This window comes from Eriocheir sinensis, chromosome 44 (genome assembly GCF_024679095.1).
Source record: "Eriocheir sinensis breed Jianghai 21 chromosome 44, ASM2467909v1, whole genome shotgun sequence".
In the NCBI taxonomy this organism is placed as follows: domain Eukaryota; kingdom Metazoa; phylum Arthropoda; class Malacostraca; order Decapoda; family Varunidae; genus Eriocheir; species Eriocheir sinensis.
In genome coordinates this window covers 1,238,383-1,255,967 of record NC_066552.1, presented here as the reverse complement: position 1 = coordinate 1,255,967, position 17,585 = coordinate 1,238,383, and the positions used below count along the sequence as shown (strand labels likewise).

Below are 17,585 nucleotides of genomic sequence, written 5' to 3'. Positions count from 1 at the left end.
CAGTTAGGCTAGGTCGAATATAGTTAGGTCAGGTTAGGTTAGGTACATTTAAGCTAGATCAAATATATTTAGGTCAGGATAGGTTAGATAAAGTTAGGCTAGGTCAAATATAGTTAGGTTAGGTTAGGTAAAGTTTGGCTAGGTCAAATATAGTTAGGTCAGGTTAGGTTAGGTACAGTTAGGCTAGGTCAAATATAGTTAGGTCAGGTTAGGGTAGGTAAAGTTAGGCTAGGTCAAGCTGGGTTAGCAATACTTAGGTTAGGTCAGGCAAGGTTAGATTTATATGGATTACGTTTGTCAAGCTTAATTGTTTACGATGAATAGTGGGATACGCTCTGCGCTGTGCCGTTGTTGTCACTGCTCACTGGCGGCGGAGCAAGCGACGATACTCAGATCTCTTCATTGATACAAAATATCACAAACTGGCATTATCTAGACCATCAGGAACTCCTCAAACGATAAAGTGGGATACGCTTTGCGCTGTGCCGTTGTTGTCACTGCTCACTGGCGGCGGAGTAGGCGACGATACACATACCTCTTCATTCCTACAAAACATCACAAACTGGCACTATCTAGACCATTAGGAACTCCTCAAACGATAAAATGGGATACGCTTTGCGCTGTGCCGTTGTTGTCACTGCTCACTGGCGGCGGAGCAGGCGACGATACACATATCTCTTCATTCCTACAAAACATCACAAACTGGCACTATCTACTATAGACCATTAGGAACTCCTCAAACGATAAAATGGGATACGCTTTGCGCTGTGCCGTTGTTGTCACTGCTCACTGGCGGCGGAGCAGGCGACGATATTCAGATCTCTTCATTCCTACCCAATATCACAACCTGGCACTATCTAGACCATCAGGAACTCCTCAAACGACTTATCCTTAATCAGTATCTCGTATTTTTCCATGAGGGGATCGCTGACGCGCAGGGAGTGTAGGGGCATGCCGTGAGCGCGCTTGCACTTTCCCCGCTTCACGAACCAGCTCTTCATGTTCCAGTACACCTTGGGCTTGCTGTCCTGGTGGAGCTTCTTGCAGAGGGCGCAGAAATTTTCCCTCGTGGCGTCCCAGCCGTCCAGCACGCGGTAACGCTCCTTCCACCTGAGAAGATTTATTTTTATCTTTATTTTTTACAGTAGAGGAAACAGTTCAACGGCAAAAAAAAAAGCAAACAGTAATGAAAAAAAAAACTGCTACTCACTGCTTCTTTTTTTACATTAGAGGAAACAGTTCAAGGAAAAAGAAAGGGAAACTAATGAAAAAAAGCCCGCTACTCCCGCTTTTTATTTTATTTTTTTTTTTTTTACATTAGAGGAAACAGGTCAAGGAAAAAAAGGGAAACTAATGAAAAAAAGCCCGCTACTCACTGCTTTTTTTTTTTTTTTTTTTTTTTTTTAAATTAGAGGAAACAGTTCAAGGGCAAAAAAAAAAAAAAAAAAGGAAATAATAATGAAAAAAATCCCGCTACTCACTGCTCCTACAAAAGAGTCAAGAGGAGTGGCCGAAAGATAGGTCAATTTTGGGAGGTGAAAGAGTTCAAGTCAAAGGCAGGAGGAAATACAGATGAAGGAAGATTGTTACAGCGTTTACCAGCGTGAGGGATGAAAGAGTGAAAATGCTGGTTAACTCGTACATAAGGGATTTGAACAGTAAAGGGATGAGATAGTGTAATACCAGAAGCCTACTTTTTATGATCCTGGTAACTTCTGGCATTACATTAGTTTTACATAGACGAAAGCCTTCTCAAATATGTGTGCTTGAGCGCCGAAATTAATTAGAATACGTCCCTTTATCGTAGCTCCCCATTAAATATCTGATGACGATGCAATGATAGAAAACGGTTCAAATTTAAGAGTAACTCACTTGAAGTATCTGTTGTAGGTCGCCCCATTATCTTAGCTCTCCATTAAATATCTGAGGACGATGTTATGATAGAAACTCATTTGAAGTATCTGTTGTAGGTCGTCCCTTTATCTTAGCTCCCCATTAACTATCCGAGGACGATGCTGTGACAGAAAACGGTTCAAATTTAACAGTAACTCACTTGAAGTATCTGTTGTAGGCGTCGTCGTTTTTGTCGAGGTACTTGAGGTAGTCGACGAGGCCCCTGACGGAGGAGAAGTCGAGCACGTTGATGAAGGAGTGGGGCGGTGCGATGGCCGTGTAGTTGGCCAGCCCGAACACCACGGGGACCACGTCGTGTCTGGCCACAGGGAAAGAAGAAAAAAACTTACTTCCCTCCCCTGGACCTGACGGACTTAACTATTCCTCCCTGTCCTCCCCCTCCCATATTTACCCTTTCCATTTGGTATATAAGAAGTGTGAACCATTTTACCTACTTCTACTCTTCCTTTACACCACTGAAGATGATGGCAATGTCCACCGAAACTATCGTCTGCCAGTGTGGGGTTTTATTTACAAGAAAAAGGAAACATACTGTAAAAAACTACTCGTGGGAATTCTCAACTAAGAGAGACTGACAAGTACCAGTGGCGCCCCCTACACATGTATAGGCATTTGAAAATCATTAACTAACGAAGATGTGAAATAAAGAAAGACTTGAAAAAAGGAGAAAAGAAAAAAATAAGAGGAAAAGGAGAAAGGAGAAGTAATTAAGCAAAGTAAAGAGAAAAAAATAGAAAGAAAAAACGAAAAGGCAGAAAATAAAATAAAACGGCAGATAAGAGAGTGAAAAAAAAAAGAGAATAAGGAGAAAGAGGAAAAAAGAAGAGATGAGAAATAAGCAACGTAAAGAGAAAGAAATAGACGGAAAAGAGAAAACAAAGGCAGAAAAGAGAGAAAATACACAAAATAAAAGAGAAAAAGAAAATACTTTTACACTCAATTCAATTACAAATAACAAAAACTAGAGATGAAAACAAAACACTCCCCAATAAAACAACTTTCACTAACAAAACTTAAGACAAACAGATATTTAAACACTCCCCAATAAAACAACTTTCACTAACAAAACTTAAGACAAACAGATATTTAAACACTCCCCAATAAAACAACTTTCACTAACAAAACTTAAGACAAACAGATATTTAAACACTCCCCAATAAAACAACTTTCACTAACAAAACTTAAGACAAACAGATATTTAAACACCCCATTACAATTCACCCCCCCAAAACTCTACCTGAGAATATTGAAGAGCTTTTCCGTGACATAATCCTTGCAGAGGGAGTTCTCGAAGGACAGATAGAACTTATAGTGTTTATCCAGAAGTCCATAACACTCCTGACTCTCCCGCGGGCACTTCAGCTTACCACACTTTCCGTACACATCCACCTGGGGGGAAAGAGTGTACAGGTGTTTTAATTAGGAGATCCACAGGTGTGTTTGTGATATATATCGCCTTACAGTAACATTTTTTTTCGTCATATCTTTATCATCAGTTGTTTTGCGTTGATTTTAAGAGGTAAGGTATGCTGTAATGTGTTCCGTTTGTGTCGTATAAGTCTCAAGTGTGTGGACAGGTGTAGTTTATTTTGTCAGGTGTGTGAAAAAGTGTGTGTGTGTGTGTGTGTGTGTGTAATTTATGGGCTTTCAGGTGTCTTATTCATGTGTGTTGAGGTGTTTAGGTGTGTTGTTTAAGAAAAGGACAGGTGTGTTTTGATGTTTATAGTCATTTGGTAACCTCTTTTTTTTTTCTTAATCATATTTTTATCATTTGTTTTTGTTGTTTTTATGAGGTCAGATGATGTGGAAATGTGTCAGTATCGTTCTTTACACACACACACACACACACACACACACACACACACACACACACACACACACACACACACACATACACACACACACACGTACACGCACACACGCACCTCCATGTCCACGTCCTTCATAAACTGCACAATCTTTTCCCTCCGCGAGTGAGTCAGACAGTTGGAGACGAACCACGCCGCCAACTTGGTCTTCCCCTCGGCGTAGTTTCGTGGGGAGAGGGAGGAGAATGGCGGCTTAATCGGATCAATTCTTCCATACCTGAGAAAAGAAAACGAGGAACAAATACTAAATAAAAGTGTTTGGTATACTTTATCTTAACGTAACCTCAAGATAGACAGCCAGACAGGTAGAATAGCGTGCGTGAGTCACCTGTTGGGCATCTCAGAGTCGGTATGAACATGTAAACACTAATATAGACAGATAGAAACACATATAAACAGGTAGACATAATTAACCAGGTAGCCAGACATATAAACAAATAGAATAATGTCTGAATCACCTGAATGGGATGTTAGGTACTACGAATAAGTAGGCACAAAGATATACAGGTAAACAATTATATCTACAGGTGAAAAAAAGCAGAGATACACGTAGAGAGACTTTAAACTAATTAGTGATTCATTAATTGGTAAAGTGAGTGAGAGGGAGGGAGGGAGTGTGATTAAGCAAACATATAATCAGATACGTAAACAAGTAAAGAGGTAGAAACACATTTAAACAAGTAAACACACAGATATAGGCTGGATGAATGTAGTTATGGTGACGGGACTTAAGGGGTTATTACGCTGGGCAAATTTTCCTGTGGATCTTCAGTCAAACAACGATTTTCGCTAGCGTAGTTCTCATTTGTTTCTTGTTATTGTTGCTGCTGATGATGATGAGTGTAAATACCGTCGTCCTTTGGTGAAATCTACCGTAGCTTTGGAAGATGGTGGAGGCGTCAGAGAGCCACGGAAATATGAGAACCACGCCAGCGGAAATCGTGGTTTGACTGAAGATCCACGGAAAATTGGCCCAGTGTTATATCCCCTTTAGCTCGGACCCGGTAGACTACAAATAGGTAAATGCTAATAGGTAAATACACACACAAAGAAAAGGATAAAGTCACGCGTGGGTCACCTGAACGGTATGTCGGAGTCCAGCCTGTAGGTCATGGTCCAGTTGAAGACGCCGTCGTAGTATGCAAGGTCCTGATAGAGGTAGGATGCGGACTCCACTTCGTACATGATCCAGCGCTGTTTGGGTGACCTGGTGACGGAGGGAGAGGTCAAGGGAGGGGGGGGGGGGTCAGCGTAGACGAGTGAGAGTGGATGAGGGAAGGAGAGAGGGAGAATGAGTAGGTTAGGTTAGGTTAGGTCAAGTTAGAGTAGGTTAGGTTAGGTCAAGTTAGAGTAGGTTAGGTTAGGTTAGGATCGGTTAGGATAGGCTAGATTAGAATAGGTTAGGTTAGGTTAGGTCAGAATAGGTTAGGTTAGGATCGGTTAAGTTAGGATCGGTTAGGTCAGGATCGGTTAGGTTAGGTAAGAATAGGTTAGGATAGAATACGTTAAGTTAGAATAGGTTAGGTTAGGATAGGTCAAAATAGGTTAGGATAGGCTAGGTTAGAATAGGTTAGGTTAAAATAGGTTAGGTTAGAATAGATTAGGTTAAAATAGGTTGTTATGTTAGTATAAGTTAGGTTAGGTTAGAATAGGTTAGATTAGGATAAGTTAGGTTAGGTTAGGATAGAATAGGTTTGATTAGAATAGGTTAGGTTAGGATCGGTTAGATTAGAATAGGTTAGGTTAGGATCGGTTAGATTAGAATAGGTTAGGTTAGGATCGGTTAGATTAGAATAGGTTAGGTTAGAATAGGTTAGGTATAGGATAGGTTAGATTATAATAGGTTAGGTTAGAATAGGTTAGGTTAGGATAGTTTAGGATAGAATATGCTAGATTAGAATAAGTTAGGTTAGAATAGGTTAGGTTAGGATCGGTTAGGTATAGGATAGGTTAGGTTATAATAGGTTAGGATAGAATAGGTTAGATTATAATAGGTTAGGATAGAATAGGTTAGGTTAGGATCAGTTACGTTAGGATAAGTTAGGTTTGGTTAGACTGGAATACTCGTGGAAGGAGTGTCAGTGAATGAGTAAGAGTGAATGAATGTGAGTATGTGTGAGTGAGTGAGAGTGACTGACATATTAAGGGAGTGAGTGAGAGTGAAAGAAAGGGTCAGTGAGTGCGTGCGTGAGTGAGTGAGTGAGTGAGTGAGAGAAGACCCAGAAACATCAATGAGAGTAAGCAAACATGAATGAGTGAGTGAGTGAGTGATTGACTGACTGACCGATTGGCTGACAGAGTAAAAATTATTAACTGATTGAAATCGGAAATAATTTAATGAGTGAGCGAGCTAGCAAATTGAAACACACACACACACACACACACACACACACACACACACACACACACACACACACACACACACACACACACACACACACACGGAAGGGATGCATTTCAGTACTAATAAACTCCAATGAATATAACATCAAAAGCCGAAATTCTAAAAGGAACCATCTCCCCAATGTTTAATGAATGCAAACACTCATCAACTAGTGTGTCTGGCTGTTTGATGTCCCGAGGATGGCTTTTATTTATGTATTTTATTTATTTATTAATTTATTTATTTATTGTTTATTTATGAGCTTGTATGTATGTTTTTTTCTGGTGTTTCCTTCTCTCTCTCTCTCTCTCTCTCTCTCTCTCTCTCTCTCTCTCTCTCTCTCTCTCTCTCTCTCTCTCTCTCTCTCTCTCTCTCTCTCTTTCTCACGTCTTTCACTTCCCTTATTCCTTCTCTCTTCTCATTTCTTTCTTTCCTTATCCAATTTTTGTTTTGTTTTTTTCTTCTCCCTCTTTCACTCTTTTTCCACGTCTTTCACTCCCTTATTCCTTCTCCCTTTTCTCCTTTCTTTCCTTATCCTTTTTTTTTCTTTCTTTTTCCTTCCTTCCTCCCTTCCTTCTTTCCTGCCTTGTTATCCTTCTGTTCCTCCCTTCCTTCTTTCTTTTCCATTCCTTAACCATTTTTTTATTTTTTTCCTTTCTTCTTTCCTTCTCCTTCCTTCCTTCCTTCCTTTTACTCTCTAATTTGTTTCTTTCCTTACCCAACCTTTCTCCTTTCTTTCCTTCCTTACTGCCTTTCCTCCCTTCTATCCTTCCTATCTCCCTTACTTTCTTCTCCTCTCCCCTATTCCTTCCTTCCTTCCTTCCTTCCTTTTACTCCCTGACTTCTTTCTTTCCTTCTCCAACCTTTCCCCTTTCCTTCCTTCCTTACTTCCTTCCTTCCTTTTACTTCCTAACTTCTTTCTTTCCTTCTCCAACCTTTCTCCTTTCCTTCCTTCCTTTCCTCCCTTCTATCCTTCCCATCTCCCTTACTTTTTTCTCCAGTTCCCCATTTCTTCCTTCCTTCCTTCCTTCATTCATTCATTCATTCATTCCCTCCCTTCTCCCCTCTCTTTCCCAACCCGTCCATCCTTCCTTCCATACCTCATCCTCCCTTTCCTCCTGTTTCTCCTTCACTCCCTCACACCTCCTCCTCCTCCTTCCCCCTCTCACTCACCTCATCTTGGGCAGGTCTTGAGGGTCGGTGGGTCTCAGGTGGAAGATAACAGCATCAAAGGAGTTCACGGGCAGGTAGGAGCGGTCGGCCGTTATGTAGCATGTGTTAACCTCGCACTTATGTAACAAAAATGATTCCTGTCCCTCGTCGAAGCCCATTCTCTCCTGTCCGTAGCCCTGGAGTGGTTGAGGGGGATTGGGGGGGATTAGTTGTAGTAGTAGTAGTGGTAGTAGTAGTAGTAGTAGTAGTAGTGGTAGTAGTAGTGGTAGTAGTAGTAGTAGTGGTAGTAGTAGTAGTAGTAGTAGTAGTGAACTGGTTATGCATAGTTTTTCTCATCCTTTCCCTCTTTCTCTCCTTTCTGTCTCTCTCTCTATCTCCCTCCTAAACACCCCTTTTTTTCCTCTTCTTTCCTCTTTCCTCTCTGCATCTTCCCTTATTTTTTTCTCTCTCTCTCTCTTTGTCTCCCTTCTGGAAATACCTCACTTTTATTTTTCTCTTTTCTCTCTCTCTTCCTCTTCTCCCCTATCTCTCTTTATCTCCCTCTTATCACCCTTCTTTCCTCTCTTCTCTCCTCTCTCTCCTCTGCATCTTCCCTTTTTTTCTCTTTCTCTCTCTCTTTGTCTCCCTTCTGGAAATACCTCACTCTTAATTTTCTCTCTCTTCTCTCTCCTTCTCTCCTCTCTTCGGGTTCTCTTTTTTGTCTCTACCTACCCAACCTCACTCCCTTTTTCTCTCCCACGTTTCTCTCCCTCCTCCCCCTTCCTCTCTTCCTCCCCCCTCCACACGGCCATTCAGAAAGCTACCACACACACACACACACACACACACACACACACACACACACACACACACACACACACACACACACACACACACTCGCAGCATCATTCATTAAAGTGTTTTCACCTGCATTTCACGCCACGAACAGGTGTGCTGCGCTATAATTAGGCCACACACAGGTAGAAGCTTTCCTCACACGTGTTGCGGTCTCTCTCTCTCTCTCTCTCTCTCTCTCTCTCTCTCTCTCTCTCTCTCTCTCTCTCTCTCTCTCTCTCTCTCTCTCTCTCTCTCTCTCTCTCTCTCTCTCTTTTCGTCGAGTACTTTAAAAAAAAAAAAAGAATTGCTAAAAGAAAAAAAAAGAAAACGAGACGTGGTTTGTTGAGGACTTTTAAATTTTCTTACATCTTTGAAACTTACAAAAGAAAAATTGAAATACTAAACTAATAAGAAAAAAACTGAGTCGAGGAAAAGACTAAGAAGGAAAAGGAAAAGTTTGTCTAATTAATATTTTTCCTTCGTCCCTCAAGAGAGAGAGAGAGAGAGAAAGAAAGTTAATGAAAAAATCACCAATATTGTCGCTAATTAAAGAATTGTAGTATTAATGGCTGATAGAGGTCATTAGTTTTTAATCATATGACGCTGATAAAAGTATAATAGAGATTTATAAGGTATTAATAGGAGGGAAATATATTCTCTCTCTCTCTCTCTCTCTCTCTCTCTCTCTCTCTCTCTCTCTCTCTCTCTCTCTCTCTCTCTCTCTCTCTCTCTCTCTCTCTCTCTCTCTCTCTCTCTCTCTCTCTCTCCATACTTACATTATTCCACACGAGAATAGTCTTCAACCCCTTCTTCTTCTTCTCCTCCTCTTCCTCTTCCTCTTCCTTTCGAGCAAGAGGAGGAGGAGGAGGGGAGGGGAGGGGGGAGGGGGCAGTAACCTCATCCTCTTCCTCACCCTCCTCATCATCTTCATCTTTTTCTTCAGGTAATTTCTCAGGTGTAGAGTGGACAGGTGTGCGGCGTGTTACACTGATGTCAGGAGTGGGATAGGGGCTCTCCGGGGACGTAAGGAAGCCAGGTGTGTTGTGGGCAGGTTTGGAGGCTTCGTCTGCAGGTGTGTCGGGGTCAGGCTTGTAGGTCCTGTGTTTGATGTCTATTTGTATGGATGGCAACCTGTGTGGGGGAGGGATAGTTTTAGTAATGGTAGTAGTAGTAGTAGTATTAGTAGTTGAAGGAGGAGGAGGAGGAAGAAGAAGAAGAAGAAGAAGAAGAAGAAGAAGAAGAAGAAGAAGAAACTGAAGACCATCTGACTGACTGACTAACTGACTGACTGACTAACTTACTGACTGACTGACTGACTAGCTGACTGACTGACCAACTGACCAACTGACCGACTGACTAAATATATAAATGAACGAAGGAAAGGAAAAGGAAGGACAGAGGAACCAGAAGAAAGAAAGAGAGAAAGAAAGAAAGAAAGAAAGAAAGAAAGAAAGAAAGAAAAATAAAACAATGATGATGAAAATGAAAAGAAGAAATAAATAAGACATAAAATCAAGTCTATAATTAAGGTGAAAATCCAGGACAGGTGAGTTGAGTGACCTAATTAGCGAGCGAGCAAGGACAGGTTACATACACAGGCAGGTAAAAGCCTCGCTAATTGGTCTCCAGGTGGTGTGTGGCAGGTCAGGGAGAGGTCACGGAGGCGGAGAGGTCAAGGGTCACTGAACTAAATTAATGAACTACAAAAACAAGATAAAAAGAGAGAGAGAGAGAAGGAGAAGGAGAAGAAGGACGAGAGAAAACTGAATAGGAGGAGGAGAAGAAGGAATTGAGGAGGAGGTGGAAAAGAAGAGGAGGAGAAGAAGAAGAAATATAAAAAGGAAAAAAGAAGGAAATGAGGAAGAGGAAAAAAAAAAAAAGAAATCGAGGAGGAGAAGAAAAAGGAGGAAGAAGAAGAAAAAAAAGATGAAAAGAAGAATAGGAAGATAAAAGAAAATAATAATAAGGAGAAGAAAAGGAAAAAGATAAAAAAAATAAGAAAAGGAAAAATAAAATAAAAAAACAAGAATTGAAGAAGATAAAGAAAACCAAGATAAAGAAAAAAGAAAAAACAAAGGTGAGAAGGAAGAAAAGGAAAAAAATAAAAAAAAGATAAGAAAAAGAAGATAAAGAAGAAGAAGAAGAGGAGGAGGAGGAGGAGGAGGAGGAGGAGGAGGAGTACCGATGTGTTTGTAGAAATAACTCGCAGGAAGAAAGCAATGAAGCACACTTAATCTAACGGCTATAATTATTATACAGAATAATTAATTTGTACAATGCACCTTATGTCCTCCTCCTCCTCCTCCTCCTGTACCGTATTCTTCTCCTCTTCCTGCATGTTTGACCTTTTGTCCTCCTCCTCCTCCTCCTCCTTCTTTTTGCCATTTCCTTCTTTCCTTCCTTCCATGTACACACACTTCACCTTTCGTCCTCTTTCCTCCCTCCTCCTCCTCCTCCTCCTCCTCCTCCTCCATCTCCATCCTTTGTCTCCCGTTATCTCACCATGTAACCTCCTCCTTCTCCTTTCTCTCCTTCATCCTCCTCCTCCTCCTCCTCCTATCCTTCATCACTTACTTGTGGCTTCCTTCGATCTGTAGGATGTCCGTGAGGGTGTCCTGCCCGCTGTGGAGGTACAGGACTAGGACCCCACCGCAGACGAGGCATAGATAGAACACCTGAGATGGGCGAGAAGGGGCAGGTTAATGAGATACCGTACACCTGTTTAATAGATGTTTGTTTACCTGTAGAGTGTTAGAGGTTAGTGAGACTTAGAGGTGTTTATAAAAGATGTCATGGTCAGCTTAGACTAAGAGGTACCTATATAGAGATTGATAGAACACCTGTGAATAGGGAGAAGGAACAGGTTAATAAGATACACCTGTTGGAGAGATGTTTGTTTACCTGTAGAGTGTTAGAGGTTAGTGAGACTTAGAGGTGTTTATAAAAGATATCATGTCAGCTTAGAGGTACCTATAGAGATTGATAGAACACCTGTGAATATAGAGTCGGCACAGGTTAATAAGATACACCTGTTGGAGAGATGTTTGTTTACCTGTAGAGTATTAGAGGTTAATGAGACTTAGAGATGTTTATAAAAGATGTCATGGTCAGCTTAGAGGTACCTATAGAGATTGATAGAACACCTGTGAATATAGAGTCGGCACAGGTTAATAAGATACACCTGTTGGAGAGATGTTTGTTTACCTGTAGAGTATTAGAGGTTAATGAGACTTAGAGATGTTTATAAAAGATGTCATGGTCAGCTGAGAGGTAATTATAGAGATTGATAGAACACCTGTGAATATAGAGTCGGCACAGGTTAATAAGATACACCTGTTAAAGAGATGTTTGTTTACCTGTAGAGTGTTAGAGGTTAGTGAGACTTAGAGGTGTTTATAAAAGTTGTCATGTCAGCTTAGAGGTACCTATAGAGATTGATAGAACACCTGTGAATATAGAGTCGGCACAGGTTAGTAAGATACACCTGTTAAAGAGATTTTTGTTTACCTGTAGAGAATTTACCTGCAGATTGAAACAGGTTAATGACACAAAAAAAAGATAAGTAAATAAAGATAGTTAAGTAAATGAAAGGGGAAATGGATAGAATGGATAAAAATGGAGAGAGAGAGAGAGAGAGAGAGAGAGAGAGAGGAAATAGTAAAGTATATGAGGCATCCACCCATAAGTTTGAGATCCTTTCCTCCTCCTCCTCCTCCTCCTCCTCCACCTCCTCTACCTCCTCCTCCTCCACCTCCTCCTCCTCCTCCTCCTCCTCCTCCTCCTCCTCCTCTTCCAGTGTTTGCGGTCGTTGGCTAGTCAGGAGGCAACACATGGTCATTACTGAGCCTCCTCCTCCTCCTCCTCCTCCTCCTCCTCCTCCTCCTCCTCCTCCTCCTCCTCTTCCTACCCCCTACACCACCGAGTACTTCCGCTTCCGCTCATGAAGACTCCACTCCTCCTCCTCCTCCTCCTCCTCCTCCTCCTCCTCCTCCTCCTCTTCCTACCCCCTACACCACCGAGTACTTCCTTCCGCTCATGAAGACTCCACTCCTCCTCCTCCTTATCCTTCGCCTCCTCCTCCTCCTCCTCCTCCTCCTCCTCCTCCTTCCATCCTCTCCTTACTTACACTTATGTCAAACTTCCCACTCTTTTTTTTTTCCCTCTCTTTCTCCTCCTCCTCCTCCTCCTCCTCCTCCTCCTCCTCCTTCCGCTGATCTTCACCTATCTTCATTACCTCCTCTTTGTTTAGTGTCGTTGTCCTCCTCCTCCTCCTCCTCCTCCTCCTCCTCCTCCTCATCCTCTTCCTCCATTTACCTCCCTCCCAGTTCCCACCATTACTTCTCCTCCTCCTCCTCCTCCTCCTCCTTCTTCTAGTCCTCCTCCTCCTCCTCCTCCTCCTCCTCCTCCTCCTCCTCCTCCTCCTTCTTCTAGTCCTCCTCCTCCTCCTCCTCATTCCTAGTTCTTCCCTTAAATTTGTCACTTATCACTTTTTTCCTCCTCCTCCTCCTCCTCCTCCTCCTCCTTCTCCTTCGCCTCCTCCTCCTCCTCCTCCTCCTCCTTCTAGTCCTCCTCCTCCTCCTCCTCCTCCTCCTCCTCCTCCTTCTAGTCCTCCTCCTCCTCCTCCTCCTCCTCCTCCTCCTCACTCCTAGTTCTTCCCTTAAATTTGTCACTTATCACCTCCTCCTCCTCCTCCTCCTCCTCCTCCTAGTTCTTCCCTTAAATTTGTCACTTATCACCTCCTCCTCCTCCTCCTCCTCCTCCTCCTCCTCACTCCTAGTTCTTCCCTTAAATTTGTCACTTATCACCTCCTCCTCCTCCTCCTCCTCCTCCTCCTCCTCCTCACTCCTAGTTTTTCCCTTAAATTTGTCACTTATCACCTCCTCCTCCTCCTCCTCCTCCTCCTCCTAGTTTTCCCTTAAATTTGTCACTTATCACCTCCTCCTCCTCCTCCTCCTCCTCCTCCTCCTCCTCCTCCCTAGTTTTTCCCTTAAATTTGTCACTTATCACCTCCTCCTCCTCCTCCTCCTACTCCTCACTCCTAGTTTTCCCTTAAATTTGTCACTTATCACCTCCTCCTCCTCCTCCTCCTCCTCACTCCTAGTTCTTCCCTTAAATTTGTCACTTATCACCTCCTCCTCCTCCTCCTCCTCTTCCTCCTCCTCACTCCTAGTGTTTCCCTTAAATTTGTCACTTATCACCTCCTCCTCCTCCTCCTCCTCCTCCTCCTCCTCACTCCTAGTTTTTCCCTTAAATTTGTCACTTATCACCTCCTCCTCCTCCTCACTCCTAGTTCTTCCCTTAAATTTGTCACTTATCACCTCCTCCTCCTCCTCCTCCTCCTCCCTCAAACCACCACCGTCTCTCTCTCTCTCTCTCTCTCTCTCTCTCTCTCTCTCTCTCTCTCTCTCTCTCTCTCTCTCTCTCTCTCTCTCTCTCTCTCTCTCTCTCTCTCTCTTTTTATTTTTTTTTTTTTTTTTCGTGTTCGCAAATGGCGCCGGTAGGCTTTCTTCAGGGGCCCCCAACCCCGTCAAAGCGCAGGCATTTTTTTTTTTATAGTGGCGCCATTTATTCTTGAACTCGTATTGCTGTTGTTACCCCTGCCGCGCCCACCTCCCGAGTGCTCCATAGCTGTTATTAGGCAAGGTTGTTATGGTGATTTGTGGCCTGTTTCCTCCTGGTGATGAAGAAGAGGAGGAGGAGGAAGAGGAGGAGGAGGAGGAGGAGGAGGAAAACAAACACCAAAACTACCACTACTGTGTGTTCTATTTTTCCTTTCTTCTTTTCTTTTTTTGCTTATACTGTTATTCCTCCTCCTCCTCCTCCTCCTCCTCCTCCTCCTCCTCCTCCTTCTCGTGATGATGATGACGACGATGATGAAAAACAATGAAACTGCTACTATTATTTTTTTTTCCTCTTTCCTCTCCTTTTTCTTTCTTTTTATATTTTTATTTTCTTAGATTTGTGTTTCCTCCTGATGATGATGATGAGGAGGAGGAGGAAGAGGAGGAAAAACAAGAAAACTACCACTATTATTTTTCCCATTTTCCTTCCTCCTATTTTTTCACTTCGTTTTCTATTGCTGTTCCTCCTCCTCCTCCTCCTCCTCTTCCTCCTACACAGCTACCACCATCATCATCGCTACACACACACACACACACACACACACACACACACACACACACACACACACACAGCGGCTCGTAATGACACGTTTCTTACTCGTTCAAGTGTAAACTCACCGGCAGTTTTACGATCCTCTTCATGGTGACGGAAGGGAGGAGAGGAAGGGAAGAAGGGAGGGAGGGAAGGGGAGGATAATGAGGCCTCTTCCCTTCTTTCCTATTCACTTCTTTATCCCCTCTTCTTCATCATCTCCTTTCCTTTCCCTTCATCTTCCATTCATTTCTTATCTTGGTGTTCCTCTGTCTCTCCCTTCCTTCAACCTTTAGTAATAAGAAAACAATAAAAATAATATATAAATCAGTAGATAGATAGTTATAGATTGATAGATAGATTAAAGACAAAACAACCACAAAAACTAATAATGAATAAAGAAAAGATATCTAAGTTCTTCTCTGATAATCATTGATCGGACTCCACTTCCTGCATTCGACCCGACTTTCTGATGCGGTAATTTGGGTAGGTGTTAGTGATGGCCCTCCCCCCCCCCCACTCCCCTCCCCCACCTCCCTCTCTTCCCACACCCCTTCAGAGCTTCCCACATCACCCCTTTCTGCCCTCCACCTCCCTCTTCTCCTTTCTCCCCACTCTGCCCCTTCTTCCTCCCCTCCCCACATCCCTTTCTGAGCTACCCACCTCACCCATACAGCCCTACCTCTCACCTCCTTTCTCCCCTCCACCGCCCCCTCCCTCTTCTCCCCTCTCTCCCTCCCCCTCCCCCCCCTTCCCCTTCTCCCCCCTTCCCCTCTCAGAGCTTTCCATCACTCAATCATCCCTGACGTCTCCTTCCTCTTGGCGGCTCGAGCAAAGACAGACATTGACAGACATATAGATAGATAGATTGATAGATAGATAGATAGATAGATAGATAGATAGATAGATAGATTGATAGATAGATAGATAGTTGGATTAAGAGACAGATTAACATATAGACAGGTAGGTTGGTAGGTACAGAGAGAGAGAGAGAGAGAGAGAGAGATTAAGCACATGCGACACAACCGTTGTATAAATATAGCCTAGGCATTAAAGTCTCTCTCTCTCTCTCTCTCTCTCTCTCTCTCTCATCTTGTTATCTTCAGCTTCCGGGTAGACCGTTAGTGTTTTGCTCGTCTGTCTGTCTGTCTGTCCGATACCAAATTATATACAAGTAACAGCTATATTGTCAGTAAACGTCTGTCTGTCTATATATCTATCTATTTTTTTTTCTACTATATTTCTTTTCTTTTTCCTAACATTTTTTTTCTTTTTCTTTTATATTCTTTCTTCTTTTTTTTTTTTTCTTCCTTTTTCATTTTTTTTTTTTTTTTTTACTTGTTTTTCTGTTGTTTCCCCTGCTTGTCCTCCTCCTCCTCGAAGCCCATATGACGTAATTTACCTAGATTTTCAGAAAGGGTTTGATAAAGTTCCTCACGTTAGGCTTATTTCTAAACTGCGTTCCCACGGTATTAACGACCATCTATGTGCGTGGATTCATGACTGGCTCACCGACAGAGAACAACGTGTAGTTCTTAATGGTGAAGCATCGGATTGGCAACCCGTCACCAGTGGCGTGCCCCAAGGTTCGGTCCTGGGGCCAACACTATTCATAATTTACGTGAACGACTTAGAAACTGATATCCTATCAAAAGTAGCCAAATTCGCCGACGACACCAAATTAGGTAATGAACAGTCAAAGTTGCGAGAACATTCAATCAGACTTAATAAGACTTGCCGACTGGAGCGAAAAATGGCAAATGAGTTTTAACGTAGATAAATGTAAAGTAATGCACATAGGTGAAAAAAATCCTAACTTTAAATATCAGATTCAAGGACATGAGCTCAGCGAAGTAAAACAAGAAAAAGATCTTGGTGTCATTATCAGTAACACTCTTAAAATGAGTGATCAATGTTCTGCAGCGAGTAAAAAAGCCAATATGATGTTAGGATTAATCTCAAGAAACTTTGATTATAAATCACCCGAACTTATGAAGAGGTTATATTTAGCATTTGTAAGACCACACCTAGAATACGCCGTTCAGTTCTGGTCACCGAACTATATCAAAGATCAAGTTTTGCTAGAAAGGATACAGCGACGAGCAACCAAACAAATTCCAGCGCTCCGTAACTTGCCATATGACGAGCGTTTAAAGCGTTTAGATATGTTTTCCCTAAAAAAGCGAAGGATAATAGGGGACTTAATTGAAGTGTTCAAAATCCTTAATGGATTCGACAACATTAACCCAGATAGTCTATTTCAGAGAGACACCAACACAAGAACACGCAGCAACGGTATGAAGTTAAAGGGAAACCGATGTAACACATTGGTGGGCAAAAGTTTTTTCAATAATACAGTCGTCGATCACTGGAATAGACTCCCACCGTCAGTAGTTAGCGCGCAGAGTATCAATAGCTTCAAGTCTTCATTGGATAAGTACTTCAGGGATATAAGATTATACTGACCCTTCTTAGCATGTTTTCAGACAGATTGCAGCAAGACGTCAACCTAAATTCATATTATTCCCCCCCACAACCTAGATTGCAAGTAGCGTAAGTTAACAATGGAGTAAAGCAACAGTTAATGTCCGCATGACAGGTGGAGTGAGGTGTGGGTGCAGTAAGGTGACAGGTTACTGGTGCCGTGCCTAGTACCGCCGGTAAAACGAGGATCAAGCCTCCACCTGTGCCCCTGAAACTACACCTCACCCATCGTGAATATTTGGGGGGATCCTGAGGCTGCCCTGTGTAGGCCACTCGGCCTCTTCCAGTCTCCTTGTGTTTCTATGTTCTTATGTTCTTATGTAATGAAGCCATTTTCCCCCACAGCTTAGGTTACCAGTAGTGTAAGTTAAGGGTAGTAATTTCCTCTTATTTCTCTCTTTACTGTAAAAAATTCCATGTCCCTTTCTTCCTTAAAGGTACATGGTGTTCTCTTCTAACTATTTCCTGCCGGCACGTTGCCGGAGGGAGAGGTGGGTGGGGAGGAGCCTTCATCTATTCTGTCCTGTCCTACCACACGTAGATTACTAGTAGTAGCGGTAGTAAACAGACACCCTCGCCATAGACCGATAGGTCTTCTGGTGTCTGTTCTTCCCATGTATTCCTACGTATTCCTCCTCCTCCTCCTCCTCCTCCTCCTCAGCTACCACCACTACCTATCTATCTATCTATCGTATAATTATAACACCTTTTTTTTATATTTTTTCATTCACTATTCTTTCAAAACACTCCCATTGCTTTTTTTTGTGGTTTTTGTTTTCATTTTTTTTTTTTTT

At 42.5% G+C, this 17,585-nt stretch overlaps 1 protein-coding gene across 1 annotated transcript; it reads right to left on the bottom strand.

Annotated features, from left to right (window-relative positions):
* Positions 1 to 458: 458 nt before the first annotated feature.
* On the bottom strand, positions 459 to 14,625 carry LOC126980263 (alpha-(1,3)-fucosyltransferase C-like). Its single transcript, XM_050829951.1, has 9 exons — positions 14,394 to 14,625; positions 10,729 to 10,829; positions 8,931 to 9,285; positions 7,339 to 7,514; positions 4,861 to 4,989; positions 3,840 to 3,999; positions 3,152 to 3,303; positions 2,054 to 2,212; positions 459 to 1,110 (listed from the first exon to the last, which is right to left on the bottom strand). The coding sequence occupies exons 1-9, from the start codon at positions 14,415 to 14,417 to the stop codon at positions 858 to 860; spliced, it is 1,509 nt and encodes a 502-aa protein (XP_050685908.1). The 5' UTR covers positions 14,418 to 14,625; the 3' UTR covers positions 459 to 857.
* Positions 14,626 to 17,585: the final 2,960 nt, after the last annotated feature.

Excerpts from the sequence above, each read along its gene's own strand:
- LOC126980263 (XM_050829951.1), bottom strand. The coding sequence starts at position 14,417 with ATGAAGAGGATCGTAAAACTGCCG. Across the intron at positions 9,286-10,728 it reads CAGATCGAAGGAAGCCACAA|GTTGCCATCCATACAAATAG; the intron begins GTAAGTGATGAA and ends TCCCCCACACAG. Across the intron at positions 4,990-7,338 it reads CAAGACCTGCCCAAGATGAG|GTCACCCAAACAGCGCTGGA; the intron begins GTGAGTGAGAGG and ends CTCCGTCACCAG.